Source organism: Diabrotica virgifera, chromosome 5, assembly GCF_917563875.1.
Source record: "Diabrotica virgifera virgifera chromosome 5, PGI_DIABVI_V3a".
Taxonomy (NCBI): domain Eukaryota; kingdom Metazoa; phylum Arthropoda; class Insecta; order Coleoptera; family Chrysomelidae; genus Diabrotica; species Diabrotica virgifera.
The window spans coordinates 246,742,316-246,760,288 of NC_065447.1; the positions used below are offsets into that span (position 1 = coordinate 246,742,316).

The following is a 17,973-nucleotide window of genomic DNA, read 5'->3' on the forward strand; positions in this document are numbered from 1 at the left end:
AAAATGAACATACATATTTAAGCAAGAAACCCATTATGAACGCCCGGCACGGCACAGGCCGGCACGTCCAAAAACCCATTTGTAACGGCCGGCACGGCACCGGAAAAATGATCATATATTTTAAAAACTATCGTAAAATAAAAGTTTTTAAAAGACATAAACTATTCAATTTTAATGAATATGCATCATGTTAAAAAAACGAATTCATGGTTAAAAGATAATGTACATACCTGTCCATTGATCAAAATTTTCGGATATTTGTACCCATGTATTGTCTTTTTCTTACTATCATGATAACTTGAGTCCAATGCATCATACAAAAATGGGTATTCTCTGACACTCTCAATGAAAAGTTCTTCCATATTATTTTATTTCAAAAGAAACAACGCGCTTTCAATTAAAAAATCAACAATATATTTGCTTATTACCAACAATTATGACGCACTGGCGCCGACTGGCCGGTCAGGCCGTTCGACTTCAACGGATTTAAAGCAAGAAACCCATTATGAACAGCCAGCACGGCACAGCCCGGCACGGCACAGGACAGTCCAAATTCATTTGTATAGTTTTAAATGCAACGTAACCCATTATGAACAGCCAGCCCGGCCCGGCACAGGCCAGCACGCAAACGGAACGGCCGAAATTCTCCGAGTAGAATAAAATCCGTTGGAGTCGAACGGCCAGGAACGGCCAGTCGGCGCCAGTGTGTCATAATTGTTATAAAATATTATATTGTTGATTTTTTAATTGAAAGCGCGTTGTTTCTTTTGAAATAATACGGACGAACTTTTAATTGAGAGTGTCAGAGAATACCCATTTTTGTATGATGCATCGGACCCAGGTTATCACGATAGCAAGAAAAAGGACAATGCATAGGTACAAATATCCGAACATTCTGATCAATGGACAGGTACGTACATTATCTTTTAACCATGAATTCGTTTTTTTAACATGATATATTCATTAAAATTGTGTAGTTTATGTCTTTTAAAAACTTTTATTTTACGATAGTTTTTAAAATATATCATAGATGACATGATGCGTTTCTAAAATAAAATTAAAACAATACATAACATTTTTCTCCTATATATTATAGAGATGGGCTAAATTATGGAATAAATTCATTTTCTCTAAAATGGACGGCTTTGGAGAAAAATCCCGAAACACGTCGATTTTTATTTTTAAATTACAATTTTTTGGCATATATTTCATACTAGTGACGTTATCCATCTGAACGTGATGACGTAATCTATGATTATTTTAAATGGGAATATGGGTCGTGTGGCATCTCATTTGTGGCCAAAAAATACTTTTTTAATTAAATTAATTGACGAAAAAAGAAGAATGTATGCAATTTATTTAACTCAAAATACTTTCTAATGATGTCAGAAAATAGAAAAAAATATTTATTTGGCAAAAAACATTGCTTTTCGCTTAAATTAAATGTTCAAACTGTCAAGAGGTAGGTGGGAGGCTGTTTGTGATTTAATTTAAGTGAAACGAAATGTTTATTTGTGAAATAAACATTTTTTTCTATTTACTGACAGCAGTACAATGTATTTTGAGTTAAATAAATTACATACATTCTTCTTTTTGCGTCAATTAATGTAATTTAAAAATTATTGTTTTGGCCACCCTGTATAAATAATGATATTATTGTTTATATTACTGAATAGAGGATTGAACACCCTTTCAAATGAGATGCCACACAACCCCTATTCCCATTTAAAAAAATCATCGATTACATCATTAAGCTCAGATGAATGACGTCTCTAGTATGAAATACAGTGGAACCTCGATTATCCGTCAGGGCACCGGACCAAGGGTATGACGGATAATCGAGAAGACGGTTAACAGAACATTAAAAAAATAAAAATCATACTGTTATGGTGACACACAGATATTAACTAATAATTTGTGTGATGTACATTTTTATTTTCGGCTTGCGATTCTAAAAATAGAACTCTAAAAGTATGGTATCATTTATCATTACCTATTTAAATTGAAATTTAATCTAGAGCCCTGAATAAGAACAAAAATTATTTACATAAAAAAATGCGGTGTTGGCATAACTGCACGTGTACATTTCAATGAATTTCGTTTGGCTTATCGCAATGCTCAAACAAAATGAATTGATGACTCAATTTTTACTTGTGTATACAATATAACTTAATGGACCCTGACGGTTAACAGAGGTGACGGATAATCGAGGTTCCACTGTATATGCCAAAAAATTGTAATTTAAAAGTAAAAATAGACCTGTTTTGGTATTTTCTTCCAAAGCCGTCCATTTTAGAGAAAATGAATTTATTCGATAATTTAGCCCCTCTCTGTATATATTTTATTAATAAAAATACATTATCATTTATGGCAAATGATCATTTTTCCGGTGCCGTGCCGCGCTGGCCGTTACAAATGGGTTTTTGGACGGGCCAGCCTGTGCTGTGCCGTGCCGGGCTGTGCCGTGCTGGCCGTTCATAATGGGTTTCTTGCTTTATTCTCCTCGGAGAATTTTGGCCGTTCCGTTTGCGTGCTGGCCTGTGCCGGGCCGAGCCGGCCGTTCATAATGGGTTACGTTGCATTTAAAACTATACAAATGAATTTGGACTGTCCTGTGCCGGGCCGGGCTGTGCCGTGCCGGCCGTTCATAGTGGGTTTCTTGCTTTTAGAGTGAGTTTTTAACGTAATTTTCTATTTTCTTTTGTGTTTTCCTTTGACAACGATGTTTTGCAGCTATACATCTCCAAGACTATGTAATTTGATACAAGAAGAATTCAAAAAACAATGTTATTTTTAACCGAAATTTTTGTTATCCGAAATGGCCTTCCCCCCAATTATTTCGGTTAACAGAGGTTTTACTGTATACGTTATCTTAATTTTTCATTTTTGAAGATCCTAATAAAATTGTATCATATAATTCTTACAATTAAATCACCATACTGTACCTCGCATTACCTTTCATTCTATTTACTTTGTCTTCTATTTTTTGTACTAAGTGAGAAACAAAAACATTAAAAACTAATATTTCAGAAATAGTGATATTATTTATTAATACTATTTTTACAAACATCTTCTTTCATGCATCTGCATCGAAATATACAGGGAATCTCAGCTTTTTTACATCTGCATAAGTTCTTAGAGCAATTTCTACAGATACATGATGGTACTAAATCTGATTTACTTATACGTACACAACCATTCTCAGTAGAAGATACTTTGATGTTGATATTTTTTGACATATAATACACAATTTTTTATTAATTAAATTATTCATTATTGCAACAAACCAATATTACATTACACTATTAAGAAATAATGACTGTTGTTACAAATAGACAGAATTGACAGTAGTATGTTATATTTGTAGACATTGACAGACATACTAATAATAGACAAGGCCTCCTAAGCAAAATAGTGTAACACAGAGCAGTCGATCGGTGTTTTTACCGTGATATTACTTGACTGTCAGCCGATCGTGCGCCATTAAAATAACGATATCTTGTCCAAAAATAAAGTTACAAACATTTTCTTCAGCTCAAATTGTTCCTTTTGAGTTGTTCTATCATTACTGTTAATTAAAGTATAACTGTTTATAGTTCAAATTTGCTTGAAACCCTTATAAACAAATTAATGTACATTTTTTTAGAAAATTATAACTTCAAACGGGTATAACTTTAAAACAAAGGAAGATAAAGTGATTTAACAAACTTTGTTTGGAAGCATATTAATTAAGCTTTAAAATGATACCCTCAAAGCCCATTTGCATGCGTAGAAGTCGAGTTACGAGCGATAAAGTTTCGAAAAATACTTATTTTGCAATTTCATTGTGCACTAATTTTACAATATCTTGAGTTCTAATTGTTAGATTTAAGTTTAGTAAACGTTTTTCTCTTCGTTTTTTATTAAGGAACAAATTTTGTTTGAAACATTTTTTCTTATATCTTTTAGTTTATGAGCCAGAGCCTTATAAACAATTAAATTGTTTATAACAATTTTTTGACCACTCGGATCGAAATCCACCCTCGAAATTCGTAATCAGCAGCCAAAAATCCATAAGAATCCGTTGAGCTTTTCCATCAGAATTGAAAAGGACACGGTGACCCCTCTGGCGCCTAGACTAAATGAAGGTTGGCTATAATCATTGCAAATTCGTTTCTATCTTCTGCTTTTCTTAAAAGCAGTAGATTCTTAATCACCTTGTAAACTTGAGCTCGACTTTATCATCTTGATTTTTCAGAAATAAGAAATAAAATAAGAGGACGGAAGCCCGGAAGGCCTAGCGTGAATCGCGTTTATCGCAAGCGTCACCTGACGGACATATCGTCCCAGTCGTCTGCCTTCCCGACAGATTCAGCTGCAGATGAAGAAATCGAATCCTTAGGTACGTACTTAATTGAAATTACTTCTTCTTTAAGTGACGTCTCCTAATCGGAGGTTGGTTATCATCCTCACTATCTTTACTCCATCTACCGCTGCTCTGAAGAGATCCACAGAACTGCATTTAACCAGTGCTTTAAATTCTTCAACCATTGCTATGACACTCTCCTTCTTCATGTACTCCTTCCTTCTCTTATCTTTCCCTGTATTATCAGTTTTATCATTTCATATCGCTGTCCTCTCATTATAGACGGAGAGGCAGCGCTGAAAAATCTCTTTGAATTTACTACAGCTAAATTTTTCACAGTTGATTACTGTGATTGTGTAGAGAAACATACTGCGGTCGGTCAAGCGAAACGTACAACAGGGGTTACTGAGAGGGTGCTTTCCAACGAAGGTAATTAAATCCATTTACTAAGGCTGAAAATCAGTACACACATTCTAAATTGAATATAAATAAAAGTTATTATAGTCGGTCAGCTGTATGACTGGACAGAGCCGGTTGGTCGGCCCCAATGAATGTACAGGGTTATTCACTATATTTTGACCCCCTTGTAAACTGCTTTATTTACAGAAATAGAAAAAAATGTAAAATACAAAAGGTATTCGATTTTTTAATTATGATTTTTTGACATATATATCGTACTAGTGACGTCATTCATCTGGGCGTGATAACGTAATCGACTATTTTTTAAAATGAGAATAGGGGTCTTGTGCTAGCTCATTTTAAATGTTATTCAATTCTCTATACAGTACTATAAACATTAAGATCATTATTTATACAGGGTGTCCAAAAAAGTTTTTGAATTATTAATTAAGCAATTAATTTAATTTAAAAAAAATTTTGGACACCCTGTATAATTAATCATGTTAATGTTTATATTACTGATTAGGGAATTGAATAACCTTCCAAATGAGCTAGCACTCGGCCCCTATTCCCATTTAAAAAAAATAGTCGATTACGTCATCACGCCCAAATGGATGACGTCACTAGTACGATATATATGTCAAAAAATCATAATTTAAAAATCGAATAACTTTTGTATTTTACAAGTCTGTAAATAAAGCAGTTTACCAGTTTACAAGGGGGTCAAAATATATTGAATAACCCTGTACATTCACCGGGGCCGTCCGACCGGCTCTGTCCCGTCATACAGCTGACCGACTATAATAACTTTTATTTATATTTAATTTGGAATGTGTGTACTGATTTTCAGCCTTAGTAAATGGATTTAATTACCTTGGGAGGAAAGCAACTTTGATACCCTCTCAGTACCACCTGTTCTACGGTTCGCTTGACCGACCGCAGTATGTTTCTCTACACAATCACAGTAATCAACTGTGAAAAATTTAGCTTTAGTAAATTCAAAGAGATTTTTCAGCGCTGCCCCTTGGACTATTACGTGTCCCAGATATTGTAACTTCCTTATTTTTATTGTGTTTATTATTTCGAATTCTTTGCCCATTTCTCGCAATACTTCCGTGTTCGTTTTCTTCTATGTCCATTATATTCTAAGCATCCTTCTGTAACACCATATTTCAAATGACTGTAGCTTATTTATGTGCTCTTTCTTATGTCCAGCTTTCAAGTCCATATTGCAATATAGAAAGCACGTAGCATCTCAAAGCTCTTACTCTCAGTTATAATCTAAAGTCTTGGTTACAGAGAACTGTTTCCTTTTTTACGAACGCATTTCTTGCTATTTCTATCGTGGCCCTTATTTCTGTTGTTACTGTCTTTATTGAAATTACTAACTCTCTTATATTTTTGTAGATAACAACAGCAACCAAGGAATACCTGGAGACTCTCCGAGTTCATCACCTCTGCTGCATATGCACTCCATTTCAGGGTACAATAACAATACTAAGAGAAGTAGCAATCGGTTCCAGTCGTACGATATCGACAATATCGTCATACCGTACAGTGTGGCTGCATCTACGCGAGTGGAAAAGTTACAGTACAAAGAAATTTTAACTCCAAAGTAAGTACCAGCACTTAAAACCTTCCTGGTTGATTTCGAGTCTCAAAAAACTTTCTAATATACACTCACTGGCACGAAAAACGGACACCCCAAAAAATGGGTCATTTTTGATGTCTCGTATCTCCCAAACCTTTGTCCGTTTAAAGTATTTTTTTCAATATGTTATAGTCTTATTCTTTAGCAATATCGCTGTAATAATATTGTTGCTAGACAGGTCAATTTGTATTGTATACCGGGTGTACCAATCAAACTGGGTTTTTTCTCAATTTTCACAACACCCTGTGGAATATTCTAGCCTTTATAAAATATTGAGATTAAAACCCAACTATAGCCCCAGGTTTTCTTACTTAACATTCTCTTTTTTTTTATTTAGTCGCTTATGTTGGATAATAAAAATGTTAGGGACTTTAACAACTAGCCATGTTATTTATCAATACAGGGTGTTTCTAAATAAGTGCGACAAACTTTAAGGGGTAATTCTGCATGAAAAAATAATGACCGTTTGCTTGATAAACCTATGTTCGCAAATGCTTCGTTTCCGAGATATGGGATGTTGAATTTTGTCTTACAAACTGACGATTTATTTATTGCTCTAAAACCAGTTGAGATATGCAAATGAAATTTGGTAGGTGTTAAGAGGTAGTTATTTCGCATTTTTTGACATACAGTTAAGAATTTATATTCACCATTGGCGTGCATACGGGTCATATTACCCAGTTGTATTATCCGCATGCACGCCAATGGTGAATATAAAATTTTTAATTGTATGTCAAAAATTCGCAATAACTACCTCTTAAAGCCTACCAAATTTCATTTGCATATCTCAACCGGTTTTAGAGCAATAAATAAATCGTTAGTTTGTAAGAAAAAATTCAACATCCCCTATCTCGGAAACGAAGCATTTGCGGACATAGGTTTATCAAGCAAACGGTCTTTATTTTTTCATGCAGAATTACTCCTTAAAGTTTGTCGCAGTTATTTAAAAACACCCTGTATTGATTAAGAACATGGCTAGTTGTTAAAGTCTCTAACTTTTTTATTATCCAACATAAGCGAATAAATAAAAAAACAGAATCTTAAGAAAACCTGGGGCTATAGTTGGGTTTTAATTTCAATATTTTATAAAGGCTAAAATATTCCACAGGGTGTTGTGAAAATTGAGAAAAAACCCAGTTTGATTGGTACACCCGGTATACAATGAAAATTGACCTGTCTAGCAACAATATTATTACAGCGATATTGCTAAAGAATAAGGCTATAACATGTTGAAAAAAATTACTTAAATCTTACAACAGGTTTAGGAGATACGAGACATCAAAATGACCCATTTTTTGGGGTGCCCGTTTTTCGTGCGGGTCCATGTAGTTAGTTTAAAATTTATGTGGGAATTAGAGTTATTAATGCTTCTATTTGAATAAAATTAAATCCTACATGTAGAAACAAAAAAAATTACTTTTAACGAACACCTGTGGATAACATGAGAAGAGTAAAAGGGAATCACTGCAAAAATTGGCTAATATGCACTAAAATGTTAAATGACTTTATAATATCCTACTTATAGTCCAGACTTGTACCTGTGTGATTTAAATCTGTTAAAAGGTTCATTCATGAGTGTTTTTATACTTAGCTTGTCGGCCAAAAAATGTAAAAAAATGTTGCTGCTCTATATTATTATCCTGGAAAAACAAAAATTGACTAAGAAGTATTGGAATAATCAACATACAACATATTATCACATTGCTGTTTGAGTTATCTATTGGCCAAAACTTTTAGCTCTTCAGTTTAAATATCCCACTTTGTTATGTGTCAATATAACAAAAGTTGGCGGATAATACACTGAGATTATCTCACTATAAGGATTCTGTTTACATTCCAGACAGACATAATTATGATAAAAATTGGCGGATATGCGATCAGAGGTTTTATAATATCTTTCTTATAATATAAAAGTTCATTCAGTGAGTATCTATTCAAAAGAGTTCAGCAGTTCCTAACTTTTAATAAAATATGCATATAGATAAAATTCCAACAAATATTTTTTTTAGATGGAGAATAATAGATCCTGATTATGGTAATCAGTTTGAAACCAAAAATAATGGCGCTGTGAAAGAAAATGACCAAGATACTGATGTAAGTAATTATTTTAACATATACTAACCTCTTTGTCTTTGGTCTTTCAGTGCTTTCCGAATACCCGTTTGTGTTTTTCCCTGTCTGGATAGCGTCCATCGGTCTTTCATTGTTTATTGTACATTGTATGTAGTTGTTTCATGTAGCTTTTGTTTTATTTCTCGTTATTCCAGTTGATATTTACTAAAAATCTTTCAGCATATGGTTAGTGATTTGTCAGATTTTACATCTATACACACTACACTACACACAAATATTTTTGAAAGCTACTAAACCTTCTTTTACTATTTCTGGCGTGTTTGTTTATATTTCAGCATTTTTGTCTATTATTTATTTTTTGTTTCATGTTTTTTTATTATCTCTATCTTTCTTATATCACTTCGCAACTTGTAGGTGGACTGGTAGTCCATTGTCGTGTGATATTTTGTTCAGTATATTGAGTGTTTTTTTTTCAAAGATTTTGCTTTCTTGTTTCGTTACTTCTGGTCGCTTAAACATTACTATCGCCTCTATTATACCAATACTATAGTACTTACTATAGTTAAAAATTTACACAATACAGCAATGCAGTACATACTTTTCCCCAATCATTATTTTAAATATTTTTAATAGAAATCCTTATACGTGTCTTAACAGGAAGAAGATCTCAAAGAGGAAACCGTAACTGCCCGTCACGACCGTTCCGAATACGAGGAGAAGAAACGCTTCGCTAGTTACCTGAAATTCCCGCTAGGGTCCAGACCGCGCTCGAATCGCAGGACCGACAGCAGGGCCGAATCGAGCGGCGGAAACACCCCCGATCCGATGTCGCCTCACAATCCCGATCATCACGATTCCCCTATGACTTCACCTCCTGCGACGCCCCTGTCCGCCGCGGGAACTGACGAAAGTCAGTCCCTACCTCACCTTCCTTCCGCCGCCGTTGTGAGGAGGAGGACGATGTCCCAGTCGAGGTTCGGAATGGGCGGGAAGGAGAGGGAGATGAAAGACGATTCGCGCGCCACTACGCCTGATATAGTAGAGGTAAGTTCAATATTACTCCTATTTTATTTTATTTCAGTAATTATGTAGCAAGTCATAATAAATCAACAAGGGACCAGATATTTACAGTGAGGCAGATCCTTGAAAAAACCCTAGAGTTCGGCGTCGACACCCACCACATCGTCCCTACCATTTCCAACTATCAAATATTGAGTGTGAAAAATCGGGTTTTTCATATTGGATACCTTCTCCTCGCATTACACGTGATATCGTGATACATCTTATGGCAGATTCTCGTTGTTGTATTGTCTCTTGATTAGGAGCACCGGAAATATGCTGTTTAAACTATCGAATATGAACATATTCCATTTGGTTGACTGCAAACTGACGAAAATGGTGTATTCGATACTTTTGTTTTGTATAAATATAACTAAAAGTATATTTGTATAACCCTCGAATGTATCACATTCGTTAGTTTGTGTTGTAATTTATAACAGTTATTCATTAATTATAATCTGTAAACTGTCGAAAATGCTACACTGCTGAGAAAAACAAAATGCACGTATTTACAATTTGTGCGAATTTGTTTCAGTATCGCTTCCAATAAATTCTTGTGAGGCAGTTTATGATTTCATTTTAACGGATTTTCAGTATTTGATTATACAGTTATTCGCTATTATAATTATACATTCGCTACTTTGAATCATCGGACCAAAACAAATCTTTGAATAATACAAAAAGCAAAGTAACGAATGTGATTTTTTGGAAAAAAAATGATAAGCAATTCAAAGGGCCTAGCCGGGTAAGATGGTGAAAATTGCCCCCAACTCGATTTAAATTCCATATAGGCCACTTTTTAGCACATATAGAGGAACTCACTTTCTGAAATTTTTAGCCCCTTAGTTGGTCACGTGACCCCCTAAGCCTAATTAGGCTTTTTATGTTTTTATTTTTTATCTCAGCCGCATCAGGAGCTAACCAAAAACTTTATTTAAATAAGTTGTAAGTTTCAAAAAGATCTATATGAAAATTTTTTTTTATTTTTTGGCGGGAAATTCGAATTTTTAGAACAATTTTAAACTTTTAAATAACTCTGAAAAAAAAAACTAAGACACTCGTTTTTACGAAAATCAATTATAACGTGTATTTTTGCACAATCTTTCACCCTGAATTTTTTCAGATTTTTAAAATTGGTGAAACGTACCTTTAAAAATAAAAAACCGCATTTTTTCGGTTTTTTTTTTCGTTTTTTGATACAATTTTATACATATTTTTCAAAAAAGGTAACACCGTCACTAGAATAGGTAAAAAACTGAAAAATAATTGGGGTTTGCTTTATAAAATTTTTTTGTAACGCCATCCATTTTCAAGATACAGGGCGTTGAAGAAAACAAAATTTTACACATTTTTTACGATTTTGCTGAAACTACTGGCAACACTGTAATAAAACTTGGCGGGTTTTAAGAGGAGGTAGTTATTGTGCATGTTTTGACATACAATTAAGGATTTGATATTCATTATTGGCGCGCATAGGGGTAATGGTCTGAACTTTTTAAAGAATAAAGATAGTACGCCACTGACATATTTCAAATTAACAATCGTTTTTGAATTCCTCGTTCAATTTGTGACAAAAAATATATCTTCTTATTTTTTCATACGACGCGCCATTTTTATTCAAAAAATAAAAGATTTTAACCCTTACAAAGCATTCGAACTTCTAGTAGTTTCTACATATTATAACATAAACTCGTACATCCATTATAAAAATGAATTCGAATACTTTGGAAGCGTTAAGATATTTTATTTTTTGCAACAAAACGGCGCTTCGTATGAAAAAATGGGAAGATAGATTTTTTGTCACAAATGGAACGAGGAATTCAAAAATGATGGTTAATTTGAAATATGTCAGTGGCTTACCATCTTTTTTTCTTTAAAAAGTTCAGACCATTACCTGTATGCGCGCCAATGATGAATATAAAATTCTTATTTGTATGTCAAAAAATTCACAATAACTACCTCTTAAAACCTGCCAAATTTTATTGCAATGTTGCCAGTAGTTTCGGCAAAATCGTAAAAAATGTGTAAAATTTTGTTTTCTTCAACGCCCTGTATCTTGAAAATGGATGGCGTTACAAAAAAAATTTATTTAGCAAACCCCAATTATTTTTCATTTTTTTACCTATTCTAGTGACGGTGTTACCTTTTTTGAAAAATATGTATAAAATTGTATCAAAAAACGAAAAAAAAAACCGAAAAAATACGGTTTTTTATTTTTAAAGGTACGTTTCACCAATTTTAAAAATCTGAAAAAATTCAGGGTGAAAGATTGTGCAAAAATACACATTATAATTGATTTTCGTAAAAAACGAGTGTCTTAGTTTTTTTTTTCAGAGTCATTTAAAAGTTTAAAATTGTTCTAAAAATTCGAAGTTCCCGCCAAAAAATTTAAAAAATTTTTTTCATATAGATCTTTTTGAAACTTACAACTTTTTTAAATAAAGTTTTTGGCTAGCTCTTGACGCGGCTGAGATAAAAAATAAAAACATAAAAAGCCTAATTAGGCTCTAGGGGGGTCACGTGACCACCTAGAGGGCTAAAAATTTCAGAAAGTGAGTTCCTCTATATGTGCTAAAAAGTGACCTATATGAAATTTAAATTTAGTTGGGGGCACTTTTCACGATCTTACCCGGCTAGGCCCTTTGTTATCAATCTAACAAGGATTAAGCATTACATACAAAAAATATAAAAATTTTCCCATTTGTCAATGCGCTGATTTAGGAGTCTCTAAAAAAGAGTTATTTTGCTCTCCTGAAAAGTACCACTTTTCACATTCGATAGTTGGAAATGGCAGGGACGATATTATAAATACTTTTTTTTTTAACTTTTTGTTTATATAATTCCAGGTTCCTCCTTACGACAAGCGGACATTCCCTCTCACCGACGAAATCTACGAGAAAATGTTGAAACACATGCCCGAAGACCACCAGTTCCAAACCAACAGTAGATCGCAAGATTCTACCGAAAACGAGAGCAGGGACTATGACTCGTACCTGGATCAGAAAGCCCCCGATTCGCCCGACACCGAGTCCACGGAGTCGGCGATCGGAGACGGCGAAGAAGAAGATCCCAACGATCCGGAATGGATCGACATGGAAAAGTTTAATAGAGACCGTTCTAGGAGATAAAGATGTTCCGTAACATAGTTATTTTTATAGTAAGTATTAACGAAAAATAATATTTTCAGTTGACCATACATTTATTTTATAAATTGTGGCGGATTCCAATTAAAGATAGTAAATAATATTAAAATGTTACAAGAAAAGAGCTTCAAAATCATATTTATGAGTGTATGAATTAATTATACATAAGAAATATTATTCCAAAACTTTTAATGAGTTTATATATAAATAAAGTTTACAAATTGCATATGTTATGTATCTGAATGTTGAATGAAGAATGCGTCCTCGGCTTGTCCTCTCGGGGTGTCGGGGTTGGCTGGCGTATGTGGGTAACTAGATACAAGCGGTATGGCCGCGCGGAGTGAAGGGATGGTTGGTCGCTGCATCTTATAAGGCCAATATTTGTACTACGGGGGTGATCGAACAGTTAAACAATAAGTTAAAAATCTCGTTACCTACTAATTACTACCCTGGTCTTCAAATTGTATGTCACTAATCGCTTTTTCCAAAATAAGTTTAATCTTGAAACATCCATCCATCATCCAATTAAATCTGGTCTACCACAGGGTAGCGTGTTTGACCCACTCTTATATCTCATATTGTTCTGAAACTATTTTCTTGTGGCGTCTTATGTAAATTTACTATTTTAATTGAAAATAAGCTACAATATTAGTTAGAAATTCAACTTATTTGACGTTTCGACTTCCACTTCGGAAATCGTTATCAAAATACAAAACATAACATACAAAACATATATCTCATATTCACAGCAGATATTCCGACAATAGCTGAAACAACCAACTATCGCGCATCGGCACACTTGCAGATGATACTGGTGTTCTTGCAGTAGATAGCAATCCCCAACTAGCTACTAACACAAATACTCTGTAACATACTCGCAAGCTCCATGGCACGTATTGAATAAAACTATTATCCATGGTGACCAACAGCAAGTGACAGTAAAGCGCTGGTTTCCTCGAAAGCGGTGCCGACAAACTGCGACCATAACACTGCGATGAATGACGTCATAAAAAACTGTACCACACAAAATAATAGCGGTGGTTTCCAAGGATGCGTTGGAAGCCACTGCTTACTGAGTTTGCACATTCCATTATCGCAGTGAAGAACCTTGAATTTTTCACCGTAATCTGACGTAATTCATCGCAGTGCTACGGTCGCAGTTGGTCGGTGCCGCTTTCGAGGAAACCAGCGCTTAAGTGACTTGCTGTTGCGTTTAGTAAATTTCAATTTCCGACTTATCATTGACTTATTTCGTATGCTTTAAATGATGACGCACGGGTAAAGATTCATGGGCTCAACTGTATCTTATGAGATACATTGGGCAAAAAAGGGTTAAATCTAGCCATGTGAATTAGTACAATTTACTATTTTATTGGGAAGTAAGCCACAATTCAATTTCAAAATGAAATTTATTGACGTTTTGACTTCCACTTCGGAGGTCATTAGGACGTCGAAACGTCAATATTTCATTTTTAAATTAAATTGTGGTTAACTTCCTAATATAATAGTAAATTGTATAAGATGCCACAAAAAAACAGCTTCAGAACAATATGTGAATTAGTATATAAGTAAAAAGTACCTATGCCTATATTTTCTCTCCCTATATCCTATTGATTTTTCGTTTATTTTGATTGTTTTATTGACATGAATATTTGTTTCAGGACAGTGTCTAACACAAGTGAGAATATAGCTCCAATAAGAAGTTTCCTTGGTACTATATGAAACGGAGTTGGAGCTGTGAAAATCCAGTTTCGATTACTTTTTGTGTACTTGTTTTTTTATGTTTTTAAGCAGGTTCCCTGCATTGTATTTCTTAGTATTGATTCAAAAAATTTGATGAGCAGGCTTTAGTTTGATCTGCTGCATTCGATTTCGTTAACTGTGAAATTGTTAAAAATTTACAAATTATACTCTTCATAAGAGTAAGAAGAAGAAATGTATGATAAAGATAGTGTTAATCGTATTCGTTATTTTGGTTACAGTAATTTTACATAAAATAAACCAGAACGTTTCTTGTATGATGTTATTGTAAATTACAAAAATGAATAAAATAAGTGAAAAGAAAAAAATATTTATTTTCAAACGCTTAATATGTTGACAAGAGGGTTTAGTTACCTACTCTAACTAGTTGGTACGAGAATTTTTATATCCAAATATGTTTTAATATTACATGATGCAAAAAATAAAAGTGTAACTCAACTAATCCATTTTTTTCTTCCTTATTTACTTTCCTGCTTGATCGTATTATAAAACATTAAAATGATAAATCGGTGACAGTCCATGTGTAACCAAAAATTGAAGAAGCTCTTATTGGTTACATGTCACATAGTACATAGTCCTATGAACTAACTGACCCAATTGAAGCTAGCAATGGGATAAGACAGGGGGATTGCCCAAGTCCTTTATTGTTCAATCTGATCATGGATGAAATATATAAAAAAAAAGTAAGAACTTAAAAAGAATACCAAATGGTAGAAAAACAACTTAAAATTACCTGCTATGCAGCTGATGCAATATTAATCTCTCAGAGTGAAGATGATTTACAAATAATGCTGCACCAATTTAATATAACCGCCAGAAAATTTAACATAGACCCGGATCCCGCGTAACGAAAAAAAGTTGATTAATAGCAAGCTGAAAATTTGTTAATAGCTTAACAGTGTCTAGTCGGACAAACTTTGATGTATGAGGACACTGGAACAGGAGAAGTTTTAATTGTGGAACAGGTTAAAAATTTGGACCGTCAGACTACGAACACGAAGAACTTGTCAAATAACAGGAATCGTGTTGGTAAGTAATAGCAGTCTGATTTTTGCATGAGAGTTTAATGAAAGGGTAACAAATCAATTGGATGTTTTGTCGGACAAAATACATGGGACGTTTTCGTAATTTGACGTTCCAAATTTTTAAACTGTCCCACAATTAAAACTTCCAGTGTTCCCGTATATCAAAGTTTGTCCGACTAGACACAGTTAAACTATTAACAAATTTTTAGCTTGCTATTAATCAACTTTTTTTTGGTACGCGGGACATGTTAATTTCCCCAAAAAGACAAAATGCATGGTTATAACAGCAAATCCAATAAGATGTAAATTGGAGCTGGAGGGTGAGATAATAGAACAAGTGATGGAGTTTAAATTTCTATGCATTCCTATTAAATATCTAGCTACGGAAAGCTCGAAACGGAAGATCAAGAGATATAAAAATATCCGAAAAGGAATTTTCCAGAATCGGGCCAATAATATTTTAATAGGCAATAGATTATTTTTACTGAAGATAACGTCCAGATTTATAATTAACAATACTATATCGGTTCGCTAAATTCGGACACAACTGGCTAGTGATTTTAGTAGCTAATTTTTTTGTTTTTTGCCAAAATTGGCAATCTAGATCTTAGCCCCATTGAAAACATATGGGGACTTATGAAGATTGAAGTGGAACGAGCAGCGCCACGAGATAAAGAAGGTTTGATTCGGTCAATTTTACAGGCCTGGAACACCATTACCGAAAATTATGACCTTGATCTAGTTTCGGGTGTACCTGGACGTTTAGTTAAGTGTTTAGATTTTAGTGGAGGTTGTGTAAGAATATGAGATGAATTATTTATGAAATTTTATACTTGCAAGTGATAGAAATAAATACCGTAAAATTGTAATTCTGCTTTCTTTTTTCCGGATACTTACTAGACGGACTATACTTACTAAAATCACTAGCCAGTTGTGTCTAAGTTTAGCGAATCGACATAACAGGTATGCTACTAATAGTCCTGTCGCCAGGGGGGGTACAACGGCCTCCTATATTCAGATGGACTTACCCAAGTTTTTTTATGTATTTTGACTCGTAGAACACGAATTTTTTGGGTAACAGTTGATCCGGATGTCGATAAGATTGTTATAAACAAAGAAGTTGAGGAATTACATAACAGCGATTTCTCGCAAAACAAAACATGTTTTTGTATTTTTTGGGTCATTCTAAGCAAAAAATGTTCCTACAAGTTTTTTCGTAGGATGCATAGTTTTCGAGATAACCGCTGTTAAAATTTTAAAAAATCGAAAAATTGCAATTTTTGTACCCGAATAACTTTTGATTAAAAAATAAAATAGCAATTCTGCTTACCGCATTTGAAAGTTCAAGTCAAAGTATATAGGTTTTAGTTATTTGCATTGCTAAAAAGTTATTATTTTATTGTTAAACAAAAGTATAAACACCTAGTGTTGGAGTGATGTTTTCAATGATTTCTCATTTAAAATCGAACGAGTAGGTAGAGTAGGTACAAGTGCAAGCGAGGCTATCTCTACGTAGCATGCATGTAAACGCATGTATTAGGCACGGAAAACACTATGTGTTTATAGCTTTTTTTAGCAATAAACACATAAATTTTTAGCTATGTATATATTCGAAACCGATAGAATTTGACTTGAACTTTCAAATGCGGTAAGCAGAATTGCTATTTTCTTTTTTAATCAAAAGTTATTCGGGTTCAAAAATTGCAATTTTTCGATTTTTTGAAAGTTCAACCGCGTTTATCTCGAAAACTATGCATCCTACGAAAAAACTTGTAGAAAGATTTTTTGGTTAGAATGGCCCAAAAAATACAAAAACATGTTTTGTTTTGCGAGAAATCGCTGTTATGTAATTCCTCAACTTCTTTGTTTATAACAATCTTATCGACATCCGGATCAACTGTTACCCAAAAAATTCGTGTTCTACGGGCCAAAATACAAAATAAAAACTTGGGTAAGTCCATCTGAATACAGGAGGCCGTTGTACCCCCCCTGGCGACAGGACTATAAAAAAAATTATAAAAAATGGAAACATCTCAAATATATGAGTTCTTTAGATTTCTTGAAGTAACTATGCTTATGTTCAGAGACAAAAAACTTGAATTGAAGAATTGGTCAACAGATCCTCTTTTGTGTTCCTCAGTATATGGCAAAAAAGGTACATACATACAAATTATGAAATATTTGCCTTTCTCTAACAATGAACAAGCAGAAGTTCGCTTCCGCTTGCATAAGATAAGGGAAACAACGATTTCAGTCACAATTCTATCCTTTCGAAAACCTCGTTATTGATGAGAGTATTATATTGTAAGGGTCACAGTTTTCGTATAAACTGTTATACGAGACTGGTTTTGTACTGGATTTTATTGTTTATGTAGGGAAGAATACATAATCCTCCCGAAGAAACGGTCAAAGGCTTGGGAGCCACTGGAAATACTGTGGTTCGGTTATGAAAACATATTACATGAACAAAGGTCACTTATTGTTTATGAACAATTTTTATAGCAGTCCAATATTGTT

At 33.8% G+C, this 17,973-nt stretch overlaps 1 protein-coding gene across 1 annotated transcript in view; it reads left to right on the forward strand.

The window, feature by feature from the left end:
• The window catches only part of LOC126884763 (KAT8 regulatory NSL complex subunit 1), a 111,389-nt gene extending 96,516 nt beyond the window's left edge, over window positions 1-14,873 (forward strand). The window contains exons 4-9 of the mRNA XM_050650981.1: window positions 4,238-4,381; window positions 6,152-6,359; window positions 8,405-8,489; window positions 9,126-9,512; window positions 12,374-12,684; window positions 14,332-14,873. Of these exons, the coding sequence (XP_050506938.1) occupies window positions 4,238-4,381; window positions 6,152-6,359; window positions 8,405-8,489; window positions 9,126-9,512; window positions 12,374-12,655 (1,106 nt within the window). The 3' untranslated portion in view covers window positions 12,656-12,684; window positions 14,332-14,873. The remainder of the gene's footprint in view (window positions 1-4,237; window positions 4,382-6,151; window positions 6,360-8,404; window positions 8,490-9,125; window positions 9,513-12,373; window positions 12,685-14,331) is intronic.
• Window positions 14,874-17,973: the final 3,100 nt, after the last annotated feature.